Genomic DNA, 20,652 nt, shown 5'->3' with positions numbered 1-20,652 from the left:
TAGCTCCATAACCCTCCAAGCAATCGATATAGTCGACTCAGAGATACACGGAACAGTGTGTGTGTTGTTTGTAGCGGTATATTCGTTGGAAGCCTTGTGTTCGGAAATGGGAGTAAAGAAAAATTGGCTTTTGGTTCAAGTGGTGTTGGCAGCGCACCTAGATGCCAATCGACTGACGGATATGCAAACGAAACTGTAGGAGGTTCGATAGGATCGCTGAACGTGAAATTGCAATATGGCGCCGAAGTTGGTTGTGTAGCAACAAGCCGGGAGCGCAAAATCGTATTTAGAATCGAGTTGTTGCTAGCCTTTTCCGCCAAGGACGGACTCCATGCCAGCGCGGACGAGTTTTCAAACAGGATGCTTGTGCTTGGAGTAGTCTGAGAATTGAGGTCTTCAACCACAATACGCGCTTCTGACACTCCAGCAGTTAACGGCACGTTAAGCGCGGTCGGACCGTTGCAAACCAGAAAGCTGAGGACAGCTATCATCAGCGTCGGCACCGCATTCGCCAGAAAACTTGCTGCTTCGCGATTTGTCGTCCACCTTGCCGCAAGGCACAGCAGTGAGACCACGACGAGAAGTTGTAGAGCGAAATCGACCTGTCTGACGATGAGCGACATCGCATTGCCGGATACCGAGTTGCACCAGTCCAGCAGTTTCTTTCGGTCGGCATCGTTTTTCTCGGAGGAAGGAAACGTCCAAAGCGTAACTCCGTCTCCCATGAACAATACCGATATCAATACGATAGCACCAGCAACCAGAGAAGCTACCGCTGCGATTCTCACAATGTGGAAGTCGATCCGAAGCTGGTTGTGGGGCAAGACGTCTTTATGGTTGTCCGGGCCCTTCGTATTTGCACTTGACGCATCCACTGTCGTTGTGTACTCACTGCACCGACTTTCCTCCGGAAAGAGAAGTGTCTCTGGATGCGTAGCCGCCTGGACGACTTGGACTTGATTGGTGTCCTCCATTCAACTCATTCCGAGTAGAATGAGCGGCCAAGGGAATTTTTCAATGTGTCTGCTCACGAAGTCGCTTCGAGGACGACGGCAGCGTGGACATGAGCCCCTGAATCGTCTCGGCTTCAAGAGTACGCATGAGATTCGTGGCTGCGGCGCGCTCACCAACGTCCTCTTTGGCCACCATTCTCCTAACATGGTCGCTTAAATGTCAACACGGTGAAAGGATTAGGCAAATACATTGAATGCTGCAGTCGATGAACACTGAAAGTTCTGCTAGCATGAAATATCTAGCAGCGCTTAAGCGCAGCTTCCTCCTGCAGCAAACGAAAGCCTCGAAGGTACTGCTGGCACTGAGCAGCAGTATCTGCCTGTAAGTCCAACGTTCGGCAAGGGTGCACGAACACGAGCGAGAAGCAGCGGGCAGGTGCATCAGGGCGCTGACGAGCGAAGGTCTCCGTCGTTGCGCCGGGTAACACCTCAACCAGATCGCACGTGTCTACTTTCGCGTCGGCCTTCGGCTGCATCAACGAGCCGTGGGCGACCGACGTTGCAGGCGAACGCCAAGACAGCCAGTGGCACTGAGCATCTGCATACACGACACGTTGGTGAGGCACGCCGCGAGCCCCGAACTTGGTCACGACGATGCCGTTTTCAAGCTGTCTCTTGAATTGTGCGAGAAATTCCTGGTCCTTTGCTTGGGCTGTAGCACGGGCCCGACTAGCACCTTCCAACTCGTCCACCGCCACCTGAAGTCGAAGTTTCTCCGCTCGCTCGTCCTCGCAACGCTGCTCGAGGTCGTGAATCTGGCGCTTCAGATCGTTTTGTACGGCTTGCGCTTCCTCCCCCACTTTCTTCCGGACAACTTCGAGCTCAGCGCTAAACTCACCGCGCATATTGCGCTCGCGGTTCTGAGCTTCGCGAAGTTCCTCGTGTAGTGAAGCCAACAACTGCTTGCTTGTAGTGTTCACCAACTCCAACGCGCGGACTTGTTCCTGCAATTGTTGAAGCTGCTGGTAATGACACGAGATCTCTGCTAGCAACTCCTCTCGATGCTCGTTCAGGTCAAGAGTCCCGTCCTTCAACCGATCCAATAGTGGAAGTGATGTAGCTGGTGCCTCCGTTTCTGCTTGTGGCGGAAATGCGGGCTTTTCGTGACTTGGTTGAGCGGCAGCAGGGGTATCTGTGCCAGGGCGCGTTTCGTCGGCTGCTTCAGCGCGCGCGTTGGCAGCCTCTAATGCAGCCTTCAGCTCTCGCACCTGCTGAGTCTTCGCTGCATGCGAAGTTCGAAGTGCTGCGAGCACAACCTCGACAGCGCGATGCGCTCGTTGAGCGTCGACAAGCCGGTCGTGCAGTTCATCAACTTGTTTCTGGGTGTCTTGGTGCTCCTCCTGCATCTCCTGCCACTGTAGTGCCAGCATCTCTTTCTCATGGCGAATTTGGTTCACTTGTTCTCGACTTTCTTCAGCAGCCGCCGTCTGCTCTGCAAGTTGAGCCTGTAAGCCCTGCAGTGCCTGCTCGAGCTCTTCTTGGTGGCGTTGCAGCTGCACTTGTTCGGTTTTCACTGCTTCCAATTCGGCTTGCTTTGCTGTAGACGCTCGCTTGTGTCTGAGTAGTAGTTTATTGACTGCAACCATGTCGTCACGCTCGCGCTGGACCTTGCGGGTCTCCTGTAGTAAAGTTTCAAGTTGACGCGCTGCGACGTCCTGTTCCCGCTTCACAGCCTCTTCACGCTCTTGCTGTAACGCAGTAAGTTGCTCTCGAACGGAGCTGAGCTGCTGGCTTACTTCAAGATACTCGGTTTTAAGGCTGATCACCAGCTCGTTCGAACCTTCTTCTCCTAGATTGGTTGTCTCGGGGAGCTGAACACAGTCATTTTTCGTCTCGAGAAGGGCATGGCTGCTGCGCCGCGAGTTGGGATTTCCAGGTCCCATCGATAGACTGCTTCGGCGTCGAGGTTGTTTCGATGACGCGAGGCTACTCAAACTTTTCGATCGCTCTTCGAGGCCTGCATTCACTAACCCAGAGGTGATGTCGGCCAGTAGCAAGGTCAACGCTGGTTTCGCATCGCGCATCCTGAAAGCAAGCAACAGCAGCATTTAGAGAATGTTTCTAGCACTCAAGACAGCACACACAACACACTCACATCTGAAGAACATCCGCGTACGCAATATTGGCGACGTCGTTGCCATTCACTCCGCGCACCCGCAGTTGGTCGACGATGATGCGAGAGTAGTCGCCTGCAGCTCGGCACCGCGCATTGTAATCTGCAGCGAGCCCCGCAGGTGCCACATCCCGAACGACACACGCGTAGCTCTCAGCAGGCACGAGGCTGAACTTGTTGCTTTTCGCGGCAGGCTGGAAGCCCAGCCCCACAGGCTTGCTGTCGTCGAAGAAGACGCTGAACTCCTTCTCCCAGCGATTCGAGCCGTCACTTTGCTTGGCTCGGAACGCGGCAGTCAGCAGCTCGTCCCATGCTCGCTCCGCACTCGATCGCTGCCCCTCTGGAGCGGGGCGGTCCTCCTCTGAATCGTGGTTGATCGACGACCCAACAGTAGACACCTCGCTCCACGGGGGGCTGCAGAATTTGAGCACCATACTCGCTGTCCGGGCCCACGTCCTCACTGCTGCTTCCTCCGGTCCGTTGCAAACGGCGTGTGGCGCTGCCGGAAGTGAACGAAATGCTGCTGCTTAACCGCCACTAAGCCCGGGATAGCCTGCATGCTCTCACAACGAAAATAGTGCTCCTCGTCATGCTCGCTACACATCAGGATGGCCTCCAAAAAGAAAAAAAAAACATGTTTCAAGTTAGTCGCTTGGGCTTCTGCTCCATTCACAGCCCAGATCACGTCACTGCTGCGGCGGGCACCCGGGCACAAGGCACGCAGCGCCGGCGGAGCAGGTGGGGGCGTGCGCCCTCACAATGGTCCCCCAGAGCTTGCACGCGCCGCACCTCTTCTCGTCGTGCGAGGCCTTGCCCTTCATGCTCGCGCGATGAGCTTTCACTTTGTCTACGAAGGCCCTCGACGACACACACAGCGGGTTCGCGCAGCCGCCGGCACTGCACGTCGACAGATGCTGCAGACCTCGCAGCATCGACTGCATCTGCGCGGCGCCGGGCGTCGCGGCCTTGGCGGGCGGCAGCTTCTTGGCGTCGGAGACCTCCCCCACCGACGTGGGGCTCAGCGGCTCTCGACGCAGCCGCTTGGCGCTGGGCGGCGCCGGCAACTGGCAGCGCAGCGGCGACAGCAGCGACGCGGTCGTCGGAGCGGCGCTGGAAGTCGGCGCGCTCAATGCCGCCGGAGACGGAGAGCGAGCGAACGACACGAGCGGCGCTGCGAACGCCACGCGAGGCGGCGTGCTGGAGGTCTGCGAGTCGCCGCTGAGGCTGCGCTTGCGGGTCGGGAGTCCATGGACGTTGGCGACGATCTGGGCCCGCGGGATGGAGTAGGACGGCGGCGCAGGCGACGGCGACGGGAGCTGGAGCGAGGGCAACGCGGCTAGCGGGCTGAAGGCGCCTCGATCAGTGCCGCCGGTCGTAGGGAGGCTCTGTGGAGCATGGAGCACACAGGCGTGAGAAGCTGGAGGTTCAACGTGGCAGGAAGGACAGGAGACACGCACCATTTCAGCGCCATCGGCCACGAGGAGGAGGCGCGCCAGCTTCACGACGCGGCGGGGCACACGCGTCCACAGACGGAGAGAGGAAGAGGCAGGGCAGGGAGCAGCAGCGCGGGCAGGACGGCGACGCTACCGGTATTGGAATTGGACTGCAACTCGACCTGAGACTTGTGCGAAGAACAGGGCTAGGGCGGCGCGTTCCTCGAACGCGCCGTATGGCTGAACGGGCGCAAAGGCATCCAATCACGAGAGACCGCGGATTGGATGCCACCAACCGAGGGCGGACCTTCCGTCGCGGTGATACCGGTATTTATGACCGCCTCCTTCTACGAGGTGCTGGGCCTGGCGCCGAGCTGCAGCGCCGACGACGTGCGGCGCGCGTACCACCAGGCGGCGCGCCGCTGCCACCCGGACAAGCGCCTGAGCCCGAGCGCGGACGACGAGCAGCGCTTCCTGCGCGTGCAGGAGGCCTACGAGACGCTGCGCAGCGCCGAGCGGCGGCGCCAGTACGACGCCAAGCTGCAGCAGGACGCGCTGCTGCGCCAGCGCGAGCAGGAGCTGGTCGTGGTCTCGGACGAGGTGCCGCTCGCAGACATGCAGCGCGAGGTGCTGGACGAGGACGAGGTGCTGTTCACGCACCAGTGCCGCTGCGGAGAGCTGTACGAGGTCACGGACGAGGAGCTGCAGGACGGCGTGGACGTGGTGCCCTGCACGGGCTGCTCGCTGCACATCCGCGTGCTGCGGGGCAGCGCGTCCTGATAAATGCTGCAGACGCTGGGGGAATATAAAACTTTCATTGTGCTTTGCATGCTTCCTGCCTCTCGATGCGACCGACGTCCTGGCGGCTTTTGCTCGCTGCTGGTGCTTATGAGGACGAGCAATTAGAACTCCTTGCCGCGCGGGGCTCCGTGCGACGGGTACCTCTGCGGCGTCTGGATCTGGTGCAGCACGCCCAGCCCGATGTACGCCATAAAGATAAAGAGCATGCCAAAGAGAAGGCCCGCCATGATGTCGGGCGTGATGTTCACGTAGTGCGAGAAGCAGAAGGCCTTGCCCGCCGCGCTGTAGCCAACGAGGTAGCCCGCTTCGCACAGAATCGCAGCCTCGACGGTCGCGTTGGTTTTCTTGGCCTTGGCCTGCGCCGAGAGGCGACGCGCCAGAGGGTCCTGCAGCTCCACCGAGCTGGCGTCGTTGCCAGTAAGGCCAAAGTCCGTCTTGCCACCAGTGGCGGCGTTGAGGCTGCTCGACGCCGTCTGGATCGCGGCGTCCACGTCGGGCAGTGTCATGTCCTCCGGGAGCTGCACCACCAGCAGGTCCGTCTTGCCGTCGGAGAGCAGCGTCTTGCCCTCCGCGGAGGCGATAAACACGTCCAGGTCCTGCGCGGCCACGATGTGCGGCTGGGCACTCGTCATCTCGGGCAGCAGCGGCTTGGTGCGCGTGGAGTGCGGGATCACCACCGACGACTTGGCGCTCTGCACGGCGTTCTGCACGAAGGACGTCTGCTCCGCCGCTCTAGCGAGCTGGGAGACGTCGTCCGAGGTCAGCGACGGCAGCAGGAAGAGACACAGCACCTCCGACGGCTGCGACGTAGAGAGCTGAGTGCTCAGCACGCCCTAATAGGAGCAACAACGACGGTTATCAGCTTGAATTGAGCCTCGGAAGACAATCCGCAGACACCGACGCACCTCCTTGTCAGCACTCGCGTCGCGCGAGAGCACGCGCTGCACAGCGGACGCCACCGCGGCCTCGTCCATCTCGGAGCTCAGGTAGGCGTTCGACGCGGCGAAGACGCTGCACGGAGGACAGACACACAGCGAAGAGCTCTGTAAGATCCACAATCGAGAGATAATAAAGGGAGAAATGGGGGCGAAACGCACGGGCTCTGGGACCACAGCAGCACCGGCACGTGGGGGAACAAGGTGGCGGCCGACACAGCCGACGTCGCAGCCGCCAGGCCGCACAGCGCGGCGCCCAGCAGCGTCCTCATCTTGGAACTGATACTCGGCGCTTCCTCGCCGCTTAGGATCGCTCCTCTGTCCGTTTCTGTTTTTCCCCACACGGCGTTAGTATGGGAGGTGGCGCGAAGGTCGCTCCAGCTTGGCGCAACATGCCCCCTTTTTTCCAGCGATTCGTGGCTCACTCCACGAAGAAACCCGCAGGTACGAACGACCGCCGGCTCTCCGACGTTCCCAGAGCCCGCGCTGACCGCCGCCTGCCTCCCCGTTGCTCTGTGCGCAGTGACCCAGCGACCAATAGAGACCCAGTGCAAGATGTCGTCCATCCTCGCCTCCCTCGACATGAGCCTGGACGACCTCATCGCTCAGAAGAAGAGCCGCGCCTCCAACCCGGCGTCGCGCCCGGCCAGAGCCAACAAGGACAAGGACGCGGCCCCCGGCCCCATCCGCGGCGGCCGCCGACGCAACCGCGGCCGCAACCAGCCCTACTCGCGCTCCGTAAGTGTGGCGGCCTGACCTGAGCGGAAGGTCGACCGTATCCTTCTCTCTACGTGCCGTCCTCCTCCTCTCGTGCCTCCCTCCGCGGTCTCTGCGATGGACCTGGCAGGACTTCCACTCCCCCCTCCCTCTGCGGGGAGCTCGGCGCCCTGTCGAGCCTGGATGTTGCTGCAGCGGGCGGGGACGGACGTTTCGTTGCGTTGGTGGACCGAAATTTTCACACGTGGCTTTGCTTCTTCTCCCTGCTGCTTGTCCCAAAGCGCGGCGACGACGACGATGACATGGACGTCGACCTGGACGACGCCCCCGACAGCGGCAACAGCCGCGGCGGAAAGAAGCGCTCCGTGGTGGTCAAGAAGCCCGGCAACAATGGCGGCAAGAAAGGTGCGACGCGACGATCTATCTACGTGCGGTGACGAGACCAGGCCTTTACTGACGCGTCGGTTGACGGTTGTCCTGCAGGCGGCTCGTCCTCCATCCTGTCGCGTCTCGGCGGCAAGGACGCGGCCAGCCCCGGCACGAAGATCCTGGTGAAGAACCTCAAGTTCGACATCCTGGAGGAGGAAGTGCGCGAGCTCTTCGGCACGGTGGGCAAGGTGTCCAAGGCGGAGATTGTGTACGACCGCTCCGGCCGCTCCAAGGGCATCGCGCGCGTCTGGTTCGCCCGCCGCTCGGACGCAGACAAGGCCATCAAACAATACGATGGTACGACGACTCTCTGCGCATGTGATGGATTTTAGCTGGACGCTAAGCGTTTGGGGATGTGTAGGACGCACACTGGACGGACAGCCGATGCAGATCACGCTGGACTCGGACAAGAATGTTCGCAACGGACTGTTCGGCACGGCGCTTGAGCGTGACGACAAGGATGTGAAGTTCAAGGTCTCCTTCGGGTAGGGCGTCATTGATGCACGCATCGATTTAGCTGGGTATGGGGTCTGATCGTAGTCTCGTGCTTTATGCAGTGGCAACAACGACAATAACGACCAGCAGAAGGGCCGCCGCAACAGACGTCGCGGGCGCAACGATAAGGACAGCCAGGGGTATGCTTGTTAATGCTTCATAGCTGCTACTGTGGAAGGTGGTCTGACATCTGTGTTATTCTCTTTGTGCCGCAGCGGCCGTGGTAAGGATACTGCTCCGTCCAAGACAGCTGAAGAACTGGACAACGAGATGGACACTTACATGAAGGACGCATAAACGTGAAGTCGATGCGCATCCAACATGATGCTCGTCTTCGGCTGGAACGTCAAGCTTGAGACCATGCATAGTTGTTTTGGTACATTGCATTTAACGGGTGTGCGTGTTCGCCACGTTCAGCAGAGCGAGTGATCGAATGTTTGAAGTGCCGCCGACACGTGGAATGACGGTGGATGAAAGACTTCTCGCGACACGCTCCCCTATTTGAATAAAGCATCCCCATGACCCTGAAAACGGATTCCTGGCGAAGGTGTGTGCCCCGTAGCGCCAACGCTGTGGCCCGAGAACTACCTGCCGCTGGAACGAAGTCCTGTGCTGTTGCCGGTTTTATCGTGCGTTGTGCTGATCCAAGATTGGTCCAAGTCCGTCAAGTAAAGCCACGCCGACTTGCCGACTGGAACGATTCTCCAGCGTGGACGTGGCCCACTTGCTCGACCGTTGTGGATCTGGCGTAGCTTTAGCAATAGGACAGCTATCAGGAAATACCGTTGACTACAGGCCAGTGACGAGTGCCGTTGCAAAACACTAATAGAACGACGCACTGTGGGATCGGTGACATTCAGCGAGAATAATTGCGTGTGCAGGCTGCCGTTTGCTGCATTGCTCGCTATGGCGAATGGAAGTGAAGGTATCCGTATAGAGTATATCCACTATGTAGCTGATTGGTTGCTGTCGGATAGACATTGCCATTTTGACGTTCACACATCACGATGGACGTGCTCGGTATCAAGACGGAGGAAGAGCTGCATGGGTGGCTGGTGAAGGGGGTGTTCGCGCTAGGCGTGGTGACGTACGTGGCGACGACCGTCATCACTGCACCCTACGGACGCCACGTTCGGCCCGGGTGGGGACCAACGGTGAACACGCGCCTCGGCTGGGTCTTGATGGAGAGCCCGTCGGCCGTTTGGTTCGCGATCGTGTACTCGTGGGGCGAGCACCGCTCGGAAACAACCCCGCTCATCGCCGCAAGCTTGTGGGGGTGCCACTACGTCTACCGGTCGTACATCTACCCGTTCCTCATTCGCGCCAGCAAGGACAAACGCATGCCGCTGACCGTGATGCTCTCTGGGGACTTCTACAACATGGTCAACGCGTACATCAATGCTCGGTACCTGAGCCATTTCGGCGACTACAGCGGGGACGACACGTTTTCACGACCCTCGTTCTACGCTGGCGTCGCTCTCTTCGTGTTCGGTCTGTCGATGAACATCTACTCTGACCAAGTACTGATCAATCTGCGCAAACCTGGCGAGTCGGGCTACAAGATTCCCCACGGAGGCCTGTTCGAGTTCGTTTCGTCGCCCAACTACCTGAGCGAGCTGCTGGAGTGGACGGGCTGGACGTTGCTGTCTCAATCGCCCGCAGGCCTGTCGTTCGCTGTGTACACCGCCACGAACCTCATCCCCCGGGCTCTGAGCAACCACCGCTGGTACCAAGACAAGTTCCGCGACGAGTACCCGGCAAACCGCCGAGCGATCATCCCGTTCCTGTGGTAGACGCCGGCAAATAATCCGTAAAAGTCTACGGGTAGTGATCTTCGAGCCTCAATTGGACTTCCACTTCAACTCCAGTATCTTTGTTTCTTGTGCAGTGCGGCTCATTGCCAGCGCTCGAATAATGCACACACCTCGACCTACACTATCTTTCTCAACGAAGGACTGGTAAAATTGCCTAAACGCTAGGATACCGTTTGGAAACCGGTGGAACCGGTTCTGTTCTCTTGTCCCCAGTATGGGCGGGTAGAATCGTGTGGGCCATTGATTGGCGAGCCTACGGGAAGCAGAACCGGAAATCCTCCGCACATCCACAGTCGAGCCGAGCCAAGATGGCGCCGAAGAAGGGGAAGAAGACCGCCAAGAAGGCCGCGGGCACGGCCGCCGCCTCGGACGACCTCGACGACCTGCTGAACGAGTTCGCGCCCGTCGAGGGCGCCACGCCGCAGCAGCAGGAGGCGGCGCAGGACCAGGCGACGCAGCAGCAGGAGGACAAGCCGTCGGACGTGGACGCCGCCGCCGCCGCGTACCTGGCGTCGCTGGGCGTGGCCCCCGCCGCCGGCGGAGAGAAGAAGGACGACAAGAAGAAGAAGAAGAAGGGCAAGAAGAAGCCCAACGCCGACGCCAAGAAGGACGACGACAAGAAGCCCATGTCGGCCGCGGCCAAGGCGCTGATGGAGCGCCAGGCCGCGCTCAAGGCGGAGCAGGAGCGCCTGGAGCAGGAGCGCCTGGAGCAGGAGCGCATCGCGCAGGAGGAGGAGGCCAAGCGCCTCGCCGAGATCGAGCGCGAGGAGGAGGCCCGCCGCAAGAAGAAGGAGGCGCGCGCCGCCAAGATCGAGCGCCAGAAGAAGGAGGGCACGTACATGACCAAGGCCCAGAAGCAGAAGGCGGCCAAGGCCCAGGCCGCCCTCGAGGCCATGCAGCAGGCGGGCATCGTGCCCACCGCCGGCGGCGAGAAGAAGAAGGTCGTGTACTCGGACAACAAGAAGAAGAACAAGAAGAACGACAAGAAGGACGAGCCCAAGAAGGAGCAGGTCAAGAAGGTGGAGCCCAAGAAGGTGGAGAAGCAGCAGGAGGAAGAGGAGGTGGACGACTGGGAGGCGGCCGAGGACGCCGCCCAGGCACAGCAGGAGGAGGACGAGGCCCCCGACGCCTGGGATGACGAGGACTGGGAGACCAGCGACGTCGTGGCCTCGCTGGAGGACAAGCTGCACGAGGTGAAGGAGGAGGCTGCTGCCGAGGAGAGCGACAGCGACGGAGACGAGGACCTGCTCGTGCTCGAGCAGAAGAAGGAGCAGGAGCGTCTGCGCCAGCAGGGTATCGCGCTCAAGAAGCGCCAGGAGGAGCAGGCCGAGCAGATGCGCCAGGAGGCGGAGGAGGAGCGCCAGCGGTCCAAGGCCAAGATGGAGGCGGAGCGTAAGAAGAAGGAGGCTGCTGAGCGTCGTCGCGAGCGCGAGGCCGCGGCGCGCGCCAACGTGTCCCTGGACAACCTCCGTTCGCCCATTTGCTGTATCATGGGTCACGTCGATACCGGTAAGACCAAGCTGCTTGACAACATCCGTAAAACCAAGGTGCAGGACGCAGAGGCTGGTGGTATTACCCAGCAGATTGGTGCGACCTTCTTCCCCGTGGAGGCCATCAAGCAGAAGACGGCGCGTCTCGCCGAGACGATGAAGCTCGACTACCGCCTGCCCGGTTTGCTTGTGATTGATACGCCTGGTCACGAGTCTTTCACGAACTTGCGTTCGCGTGGTTCGTCGCTGTGTGATATCGCCATTCTGGTGGTTGATATCATGCACGGTCTGGAACCGCAGACGTTGGAGTCGCTGCGCCTGCTGCGTCAGAAGAAGGCCCCGTTCGTGGTGGCGCTGAACAAGATCGATCGTTGCTACGGCTGGAAGACGATGCCCGATATGCCCGTCCAGGAGGCCCTCAAGCACCAGAACGAGCACGTCATTCGCGAGTTCGAGGACCGCATGAAGTCGATTATCGTCGAGTTTGCCGAGCAGAAGCTGAACGCCGAGGTGTACTGGCGCAACAAGGACCTAGCGCACACGGTCTCGCTCATTCCTACCAGTGCTATCTCGGGCGAGGGTGTCCCCGATCTGCTTATGATGTTGACGCGCTTGACGCAGGAGCGCATGGCGAAGTCGCTGGCTTTCGTGGATATTCTGCAGTGTACCGTGCTTGAGGTGAAGGTTATCGAGGGTCTCGGTACCACAATCGATACGATTCTGGTGAATGGTACACTGGAAGAAGGATCGACTATCGTCGTGTGTACACTAGACGGACCTGTTGTGACGACGATCCGTTCGTTGCTGACCCCGCACCCCATGAAGGAAATTCGTGTGAAGGGCGAGTACCTCCACCACCAGAAGATGAAGGCCGCTATGGGTGTCAAGATTTGCGCGCAGGGGCTTGAGAAGGCCGTCGCTGGTACGCAGATTTACGTGGTTGGCCCTGACGACGACGTTGAGGAGCTCAAGGACTCGGTCATGTCCGACCTGACGGGCATCCTGGACTCGGTGAAGGCCACCCGCCGCGGTGTGATGGTGCAAGCTTCGACCCTGGGTGCGCTTGAGGCCCTGCTGGAGTTCTTGCGTACGTGTGACCCGCCCATTCCGGTCTCGTGCGTAAACATCGGACCCGTGCACAAGAAGGATGTTATGCGTGCCTCAGTGCAGCTGGAGCACCAGCCCGAGTTCGCCACCATCCTGGCGTTCGACGTGAAGGTTCACAGCGACGCCACGGAGCTGGCCTCGGAACTCGGTGTGCGCATTTTCACAGCTGACATTATCTACCACCTGTTCGACCAGTTCACGGCGTACATGGACAACTTCCGCCAGGCGCGTCGCGAGGAGTTCGCGGAGGTTGCCGTGTTCCCGTGCGTGCTGAAGATCCTGCCCAACTGCGTGTTCAACAAGAAGGACCCGATCATTCTTGGCGTGGACGTGGAAGAGGGCATCCTGAAGGTGGGCACGCCGCTCGTGGTGCCGTCCGCGGGCGGCTTCCTGGTGGGCAAGGTGGGCTCCATCGAGCGCGAGCACAAGGAGGTGGACCGCGCCAAGAAGGGCGCGTCCGTGGCCGTGCGGATAGACAACGAGGGCAGCGTCATGTACGGCCGCCACTTCGACCACAAGAACAAGCTCGTGTCGCGCCTGACGCGCCAGAGCATCGACGCGCTGAAGGAGAATTTCAGGGAAGACCTGCAGAAGGAGGACTGGCAGCTCGTCATCAAGCTCAAGAAGGTGTTCGATATCATTTAGACGTCGCGGCGAACGTTCGCGGCCAGAGGGTGTCAAGAGGACTCGGCCTGCGGGTCCTCTTGAGATCAGTAGGTGTTGCCAGCGGCGGCAGTTAGCGGTTCTAGCAATATATGATGTTTGCTTTTCGTCGACATGCGAGAGCTCCGGCTAGGAGTCAGCGGAGTTCAGCGCAGCGGTGACATCGCGCGCGCGCAGGCAGCTCGAGCTCCGATCGCATCGCGCACGACACCGCTGCGTCCTAGGTGAAATCAGCTCCGCCTTGGCGCACCGGAGGCAGCGCGTCGCCGCGGTGCAGCACCAGCGAGGCTGCGGCGCCGTTACCAATAGCCCCGCGCGCCGGAGCCCCGTCACGGTGTCTCCCAGCTGTCTGCGCACCCTTGCAATGGTGCCGCCGCCGGGATTTTCTGCGTGTGCGACCAGGCCACTGAGTAGAAGACGCAGGCTTCACGCGCGCCGCGTCACGAGGGCGACGGCAGTGCTCAGCGCCGAGATGATCGCGCTGAGCGGAGCTGGAGCCATGCATGCACGGCAGGCAAGCAGGTAGGCAGGAGCGTCTTGCCGGTGGCGTCCACGTTTCAGCCGCTTGGTGACGAGGCCCTCAGCTGGACGGCGAGACCCTCAAGACGCCCACGAGCGCCTGAATCTGGCACGCAGCAGCTCCAGCGCCGCGAGCTGGTCGGTCGCAGCATTGCAGACGTCGGCATAGACCACCGACCGCGGGCCCTATACCAGTCGCGTGCTGGTGCTGGCGAGCAGGCACCGCGTCCCGGCGCGCCTGGAAGCTGCAGGACGATAGATAACCCCTCCCAACGCTGCTGCCGTCCACGGCACCGCGCGACTCGGAAGGGCTGGATTTTGCCTGCGCGGCGTTTAACGGAGACTTCGGCGGCGTTGAAGTTGACCGGCTGGAGGATTCGCTGGCCAGCGCGCGGCGGATCTGGCCAGGAGGGACAGCCCAAATGCGCGACGTGCGCCAGCGTGTCCGGCCCCAAGCGCGGGCGGAGGACGATGCGGCCCAGCTGAACGCGGGGAACCGCGGCGCTGGCGCGAAGCAACGTGCTACTTGGAACGTCGCCGCACGTGGCTGTGTGCATGTTGGGGGCGGCGCTTCTGGTGGTGGCGAGATGGAGACCGGCCCCACTGAAAGCGGGACCGAACGGCGGGATGCAAGCCGCGGCGGGCGGGCGCGACCTCACTTCGCAATTGGATCTCGTCCGAGCAGCTAGCTAGCGATACCCTTCCGTTCTACCGTTCTACCCTCCGCAGCGACCATGATGCACCGCGTGCGCATGCCCCCCATGCAGCAGCCGCCGCTCGGCCTGCTCCCGGAGCGCGGCCTGGTCGGGCCCGTGGCCGCGGCCAAGGCCAGCTCGCTGCGCGCCATGCGCGTGCCCAAGTTCCTGCGCAGCCTGTACGACATCCTGCACTACGAGGACCAGGCCATCCTCACGTGGTCCAAGGACGGCACGTACTTCCAGATCTTCGACACCAAGCGCCTCGAGGTGGCGGTGCTGCCCAAGTACTTCAAGCACGGCAAGTTCGCCAGCTTCCAGCGCCAGCTCAACAACTTCGGCTTCCGCAAGTGGACCAAGACGCAGTCCAGCGTCTGCACCTTCAGCCACCACCACCTCGTGCGCTGCCACCCGCAGCAGCTCGCGGACTTCATCAGTCGCCGGCCGCCGGCCAACGGCGTGCGCGCGGTCGGCGCGTCCTCTGGAGCGCGACGCAAGCGGACGTTCACGGAGCTGATGCGACCTGCAGACCACGCCACCTCTGCTGCTGCCAAGTCGAGCAAGCACGACAGCGACTGCTACCGCCGTCTCGAGAGCAGCGCGGCCGAGGACGCCGTTCCAGCCAGGTGTGCACCGCGGTGGGTGACGGACCCCGTGGGCTTCCTGAAGGCCGGCGAGGACTGCAACGGCACCCCCACCAGCACGTCGTCCGAGCAGGCCTTCAACTTCTCCGTGGAAGAGCTGCACGACATCATCCTCCCCGTTGCGCCCGTGTCGGAGCGTCACGACAGCCGCTCCATGGAGAAGATGTTCGAGCTGCGGATGTTGAACGAGTGCTTGGACTTCGGCCCAGCGGGCACGTTGTACGCCGCCGCAAGCCAGAACGGTGGAGGAGCGCTGTACCCTTCGTCCCCGTACGCTTGGGACAGCGACTCGTTTTTCGCTCCTGTCGGCCGTACGCACTTCGAGCAGGAGCGCGGGCAGTGGAGATTACACTGAGTGAAGCGTATCTGGTTATTAGACATCAGGGGATCAACCCTCAAATACGACGGTGTTGTTGTTGTTATTCATCATCATCACATGTCCACCAACGTCCATACTAATGTCACAGGTGTCCATCCAGCAAAGCGCCGTCTTCTATACATCGGAGAGCTACCACAACTCCAGCATCGGTAATACTGAAGGGGTTAATACGAAGTGCCGTAGCAGCCTTTTTGCTGTCGGTCAGCTAGTGAGGTCGCGAGTTTGACCCTCCCATGCGGTCGCGGTGGTATCCTTCGTTTTGATACCCACGGCCTCCGTAGCGACTGAAGTCCTCAGGATGCATGTGTCGCCTGCGACCATTATTGCCATGATCCCCAGGGCCGAAAGTCCGTGGACGACGGCCTTCCTTAGCATTCCAGTCCTCACCACGGGGGCCCCTGGGCCGTGAGCGCGATCTCGATCGTCTTCTATCGAAGCCACGGTTTCCCCTTGAACGCTCGTGCGGGCCTGCAGGAAAACTTTCTCGGTCTTGGTAGGGTGCTTGCATGTTGCGAGGGTGCTGCCACCGGGGTGGAGACCTGCCCCGCTGAAATTCTTCTCTTCTATCGTCCTTGTCAGCCGTAGTGCTGCTTTCTATTTCACCTTCTTCCTGCCCTTTGTCGCCCTCCGCAGTCTTCTGGTCACGTGGCAACGTCGGAACTACCGTCTCCTTCAGCACGACAGTGCCAGCACCGCCTCTCATGGCATCACTACGTCCAGCTACTTTTTCCGCAACAGTGCTTTCGCGACCACTTTTTACGAACTCTTCTTCCTGCCGATTCGTACTTGACAGTGATGATTTGCCAGTGCTCGCCACTATTGACACCGCAACGGCCCCAACACGGGGTTCTTCGGTCCCCAACTCGTGTCGCTGGCCATGGAATGATTTCGATCTCGATCTCGATCTTGATCTACGCTCCACCAATGCACGTGGTCGTTTACTCCCACTTGTAGATGGACCGTACCGATTGTCTCCTGCGGACCTTTGCGATGGGGCTCCTCGATCAAATCTGGAGTACCGGTGATCGCTTCGTGGTGTACGCTGGCGCTCTCGTCGCCAAGATGGAGTACTACGCGCACTCCCAGCCTGTGACGACACTGGAGACGACTCTGGGGCACACTGTTCGACCGATCCTGACCGCCGCGACCAATCCTGAGACTCAATTCTGGCGGCGGGGGAAGAGCTGCGACTTATCATCACACCCGCTTTGTATTCAAGCCGAAGCTCCAAAGGATTTCCGAGGTCATCACGAAATATATGCGAAGCCTGCTCAGCGTCCTCTCGATTGTAATAATGCAAGTAGACGGTACCCGGCTGATTCCGCATAAGTTTCTGCCAATTTTCGCGCGGGATATCGCAGCGCGGTACCGATTTCTTAAAGGTGTAGCGCTTGCTTAACACAGCCGCAAATTCATCTCGATCTCGATCTTGATTGAAGCGAATGCCTGTAGATTTGCGCTCGAAGCGCGCACTGCGGATGATGAGCGTTGTCCACCCGCGTAGACGCTGAGGCACAAAGGTTGTGCCATACATACGTTTTTGATAAAACTCTCTGTCTTCCGGTCGATCAAATCGCAGCTCCTCGTAGCAGTTCATTCGTTTTGCTTCACACTCGCCATCGTCAGAATTATCAGGGGCGGGACTGGACTCCCCTTTTGCCTTCGGCGCAGAGAGAGACACGCCGAAAAATACTGCAGGGTAGGTGTCTCGCTTGGAAGCCATTTCTCGTTTTGTCGGGCAGCTCAAACGAGGAACCAGATCGGACATAGCTTTCCCATCAATGGCAAACACTTCATACCCCGTCATTCGAACTGGAGCCTTCCTAGGACTTGCGGTAGCAGAGTGGTCAAGAGCTGATAATTCCGCAGCAGCCAAGAAGATAGAGTTACGCTTCCGAGCTAGACGCATGAGTGCTCGGTCTTCTGATGCAATGGTCGATTTCTTCACTGGAACGCAATTTTTTGTTCGCTTCCGCAGAAGCTGCGTAGGAGGCTGGCTGGAAAACGTCGGACTTGGCTCAGGTGAGGGCGAGGGTAGAGGCTTGATAATAACAGGGATTGAGCCACCTCGAGGCTTGCCATCGCTGAATGGGCCTGATAGCCCGGAACCAGTCTTGACAGATCGTTTCGGAATTACAAAGTCGGCGGCACTGGGAGCAGCTTTGACCTTTTCTGCAATTGACTTCCTCGGTATCGGCATCATGTCCAGGAGGATATTTTGCTTCGCTGTCTCCTCGGTCTTGTTTTTGCTTTCGTCATCTCTGTCTTTTGAAGCATCTTCTTCCTTTCCTTGTATTGACTTCTTCGGAATAGGCATCATGTCCAAAAGAATATCTTGCTTAGTCGTTTCCACGGCCTCTTGATTGGTCGTCTCGGCAGTCTTGCTCTTGTTTTCGGCACCTCTGTCGTCCGTTTCCGAAACTACGTTCTGGCCCACGCCATTCTTGACTGCAGCATCTACTGCGTCAGAACGCGGCAGCCCGGGTGGGCTGGGATCACGTTTATCGTCTACTGGCCCATCAGACTCAACGACATCCTTAAAGCCAGCAGCGCGTAATGCACTCGCATGATCCCCCTCTTTTTCCACCTTTCCCTCCTTGCCCTCCTTGTCCTTGTCCTTGATCACCTTGTCCTCTTCGGCCACCACGTCGTCCTTGATCACCTTTTCATCCTCGGTCACCACAACCTCCTTGGTCACCACGTCCTCCTTGGTCAACACGTCCTCCTTCGTCTCGTCTTTAACCACTTTATCCTCCTTGGTCACCTCATCCTCCTTGGGCGCCTCTTTAACCGCTTTAGCCTCTTTGTTCACCTTCTCCTCCTTGTTCAGCTCCAGCTCCTTGGCAACTTTGTCCTTCTTGGTCACCTCGTCCTCCTTATTTGCATTTTTATCCTCCTTGTTCACCTTCTCCTTGTTCAGCTCCAGCTCCTTGGCAGCCTTGCTCTTCTTAGTCACTTTCTGTTCCTTGGCAGCCTTGTCTTTCTTGGCCACCTTTTCCTTGGTAACCTCATCCTCCTTATTTGCATTCTCCTTGTCCACCTTCGCGCTCTTCCCCGTCTTCTCCTTCTTCGCCTCGCGCTTCAGCTTCACCGCACTCAACCTATCATGCTCGCCCGTCGCCAGCCGACGAGCATGCAGCTTGTGCATCCGCTGTTGTCGGAAGGCCGCCGCCTTGCTTTTGGCCGAGTCGGCAGCCGTCTCGGACGACGCCTGATGCTCGTCCTTCTTCAGCAGACCGCGCGGGGCCACGTGGCCCGCCTTGTCTGGCTGCCGACGTCCGCGCTCTGCGTCTTCACGCTCGGCAGCGACAGTTCTCTTCCTCTTCCCCGCCACGACGACGCGCCGGCTCTTGACCTTCTTGTGAGAGGGTCTGGTCACGTCCTCCTCTTGTTCTTCGTCTTCTTCTTCTTCTCGGCGACGCTTCAGCCTCTTCTTCTTCTGTACAGGACTGTGCTTCTTCTCGTTCTCTTTAACATCTTTCTCCTCTTTCTTCTCCTCCTTATGTGGCTTCTGCTCGTCCTTCTCGTCGGTCTCTTCGTGCGACGCCTTGGCCAGCAGCGCAGGGGCCTTCGCGCGCGGCGTTCTGGCCGGCTTCTTCTGGGGCGTGGCACGCGGGGTGGCGTCGGACGAGTCGTCGTCGTCGTCCAGGGCCGCCGTGAGCTTCTTGAGCCACTGGAGCTTCACGCGAGGCTTCTCGGCCGTCGCCTCCGCCGCCATCGCCATGAAGAGACTGGGGTCTGGTGGTAAAACGGGAGCTGCGTCCGATTGGCCAAAACGTTTCGACGGATTTTGATGTAACATTTGGCAAAGGATGGTACATTTTCGGCGGCAAAAGTGACTGATACAAATCCAGGTACAGTATAATGTACCCCTATCCTGTAAACATCCGATTTCAGCCGAGAAAAACTCACAAGTGCATTAATACATGCAATCACTTACTTGGTGGACACAAAATGCTGTCAGTGAGTAGTACCTTGGACGAACTCGGAGTGACTTCGTCACTACTTCATGGATTGGCCCGCTTCACGAATTGAAGTGCAAGTTCTTCATCTTCATCAGCTCGTCTATCATCGCCGTGTCAGTGGCAGCCCCAACTGCAAAGGGTCATTGGTCGCTTGCAGACGAAGAGTGGGGTCGTAGCACCAGCTCATATACAGCGTCAGCGACGTGCGATAAAGGGGACTCGGCATACCCATTGCCATTTCCCCTTTCTGTAACCCGCGGTTGGACTGAGTACACAACTTCCCCAAACGCTCGACCGCCTTCGCAGTCAACTCGTCCTTCTTCAGGAAATTGTCGACCCACTTTTTTCTTGTAGACCCCCGCTAGAATATATCCTGTACTGTTGAGCGGGTTGTCGCGGAAGGGTACATGCAGCAACTTATCCAGCCCCGACAGCTTGGACAAGGTCGCCCAGGATGGCAGTGTCTGGGATTCGTTCTGGAACCCAAGAGCTGAATCAAGCGCCGTGTCGATCAGCGGTTTGTTCTGTTCTGGGTCGTAATCCATAATGGAGGCTCCGAATACTTGTGTTGACCTATTCATGCTGTAGCCGTAGTGTACGCAGACGCCATGCAGCGAGCACCGACGAGCGAGGTCATGAAAATCCTCAGGCGTAAAATAGTCGAGAACATTTGACCACGAAATCGTGTACGGCCGCAACGCTGCAATACGTTCGATCAGCTTTTTGTTTTCTGGGTCGTTCGCACCTTCACCTCGAATCGCCTTGACAACACCGTAGTGCACTTCGATCGTCAACCTGTTCACCAGCATCAAGTCACGCAAACGCTGGAGGTTGCCGAGGATGTGGATCACGAACAAACCCACCACCGACAGTTTCTCGGCGGAATTCTTCTTCTGCTTTTCGCGCTTTTCGTAGTCTTTCAAAATGTTCATGAAATCCACGGTGTTGAAAGCGACATTCTCTTCAAGAGGTGGGGCACCTGCTGGCACGGTCCACATCGTCAAACTTCCAACTAGAGCTGTTTTCGGTTCTGTCGTAGCGCGCTTTTTCTTTCGGTGACGTCTCTTGCTAGACGCTGATGTTGAGGCCGTTGCTTCCGTGTTAGCTGCCGCGAGCTGCATAATTTCCACTACATTTGAAGACGCATGAATTTCGCCAGTACGGGTTTATTGAACCAAGTCGAGTCGGTCGATTTCGCGACGGAAGGAGCACAACGCAGACACTGTCTTCTTGTTGTATCTCTCCAGAGTTGAGAAAAACTCTGAACGAGCTTTAGTGGCCGAGATGGGTTCCTTTGCCGCCCAGTGATTCAAATACGACACCACCTGCGGGTTTTCATTTTGTGTGCGATGCGACGTCAAAACGTTATTCACACTCTCGCGGAAGTCTTTTAACATCGCTTCACTCCATGTAGACGACAGCCATACCTCCATCACACTC

General features: G+C 59.0%; 10 protein-coding genes across 11 annotated transcripts; 5 read left to right on the top strand and 5 right to left on the bottom strand.

Moving 5' to 3' along the window:
* Nucleotides 1–1,252: 1,252 nt before the first annotated feature.
* IUM83_08219 (Extracellular matrix protein) lies at nt 1,253–3,560 on the bottom strand (the record flags this gene model as incomplete). Its single annotated transcript, XM_067932579.1, has 2 exons — nt 1,253–3,038; nt 3,109–3,560. The coding sequence occupies 2 exons, from the start codon at nt 3,558–3,560 to the stop codon at nt 1,253–1,255; spliced, it is 2,238 nt and encodes a 745-aa protein (XP_067790108.1).
* A 169-nt stretch (nt 3,561–3,729) lies between these two features.
* IUM83_08218 (uncharacterized protein) lies at nt 3,730–4,655 on the bottom strand (the record flags this gene model as incomplete). The annotated part of the gene is made up of 3 exons (XM_067932578.1): nt 3,730–3,739; nt 3,817–4,511; nt 4,584–4,655. 3 exons carry the CDS (start codon nt 4,653–4,655, stop codon nt 3,730–3,732), a joined length of 777 nt encoding a protein of 258 aa, XP_067790012.1.
* Nucleotides 4,656–4,844: 189 nt separating this feature from the next.
* On the top strand, nt 4,845–5,339 carry IUM83_08217 (Molecular chaperone (DnaJ superfamily); the record flags this gene model as incomplete). Its single annotated transcript, XM_067932577.1, has 1 exon — nt 4,845–5,339. The coding sequence occupies one exon, from the start codon at nt 4,845–4,847 to the stop codon at nt 5,337–5,339; it is 495 nt and encodes a 164-aa protein (XP_067790112.1).
* Nucleotides 5,340–5,461: 122 nt separating this feature from the next.
* IUM83_08216 (High affinity copper uptake protein 1) lies at nt 5,462–6,567 on the bottom strand (the record flags this gene model as incomplete). The annotated part of the gene is made up of 3 exons (XM_067932576.1): nt 5,462–6,193; nt 6,266–6,371; nt 6,458–6,567. The coding sequence occupies 3 exons, from the start codon at nt 6,565–6,567 to the stop codon at nt 5,462–5,464; spliced, it is 948 nt and encodes a 315-aa protein (XP_067790113.1).
* Nucleotides 6,568–6,687: 120 nt separating this feature from the next.
* On the top strand, nt 6,688–8,233 carry IUM83_08215 (tho complex subunit 4-like; the record flags this gene model as incomplete). Its single annotated transcript, XM_067932575.1, has 7 exons — nt 6,688–6,739; nt 6,819–7,033; nt 7,294–7,417; nt 7,496–7,738; nt 7,803–7,926; nt 7,999–8,076; nt 8,152–8,233. 7 exons carry the CDS (start codon nt 6,688–6,690, stop codon nt 8,231–8,233), a joined length of 918 nt encoding a protein of 305 aa, XP_067790114.1.
* Nucleotides 8,234–8,943: 710 nt separating this feature from the next.
* IUM83_08214 (3-oxo-5-alpha-steroid 4-dehydrogenase) lies at nt 8,944–9,729 on the top strand (the record flags this gene model as incomplete). 2 transcript variants are annotated; one of them, XM_067932574.1, is made up of 1 exon in its annotated part: nt 8,944–9,729. In XM_067932574.1, one exon carries the CDS (start codon nt 8,944–8,946, stop codon nt 9,727–9,729), a length of 786 nt encoding a protein of 261 aa, XP_067790130.1. The 2 variants fall into 2 exon arrangements, with proteins under 2 accessions (XP_067790130.1, XP_067790129.1); XM_067932573.1 differs by having other exon boundaries at nt 9,436–9,729.
* A 329-nt stretch (nt 9,730–10,058) lies between these two features.
* Nucleotides 10,059–12,992, top strand: IUM83_08213 (translation initiation factor aIF-2; the record flags this gene model as incomplete). The annotated part of the gene is made up of 1 exon (XM_067932572.1): nt 10,059–12,992. The coding sequence occupies one exon, from the start codon at nt 10,059–10,061 to the stop codon at nt 12,990–12,992; it is 2,934 nt and encodes a 977-aa protein (XP_067790109.1).
* A 1,271-nt stretch (nt 12,993–14,263) lies between these two features.
* On the top strand, nt 14,264–15,223 carry IUM83_08212 (heat shock transcription factor; the record flags this gene model as incomplete). The annotated part of the gene is made up of 1 exon (XM_067932571.1): nt 14,264–15,223. The coding sequence occupies one exon, from the start codon at nt 14,264–14,266 to the stop codon at nt 15,221–15,223; it is 960 nt and encodes a 319-aa protein (XP_067790128.1).
* A 2,481-nt stretch (nt 15,224–17,704) lies between these two features.
* On the bottom strand, nt 17,705–18,971 carry IUM83_08211 (uncharacterized protein; the record flags this gene model as incomplete). The annotated part of the gene is made up of 2 exons (XM_067932570.1): nt 17,705–17,755; nt 17,835–18,971. The coding sequence occupies 2 exons, from the start codon at nt 18,969–18,971 to the stop codon at nt 17,705–17,707; spliced, it is 1,188 nt and encodes a 395-aa protein (XP_067790110.1).
* A 344-nt stretch (nt 18,972–19,315) lies between these two features.
* On the bottom strand, nt 19,316–20,210 carry IUM83_08210 (uncharacterized protein; the record flags this gene model as incomplete). The annotated part of the gene is made up of 2 exons (XM_067932569.1): nt 19,316–19,477; nt 19,554–20,210. The coding sequence occupies 2 exons, from the start codon at nt 20,208–20,210 to the stop codon at nt 19,316–19,318; spliced, it is 819 nt and encodes a 272-aa protein (XP_067790111.1).
* Between the last annotated feature and the right edge of the window lie 442 nt (nt 20,211–20,652).

Source organism: Phytophthora cinnamomi (genome assembly GCF_018691715.1).
Source record: "Phytophthora cinnamomi strain GKB4 chromosome Unknown Contig49, whole genome shotgun sequence".
In the NCBI taxonomy this organism is placed as follows: Eukaryota; Oomycota; class Peronosporomycetes; order Peronosporales; family Peronosporaceae; genus Phytophthora; species Phytophthora cinnamomi.
The sequence above is the reverse complement of the archived record's forward strand: the minus strand, read 5'-3'. Positions and strand labels throughout refer to the sequence as shown.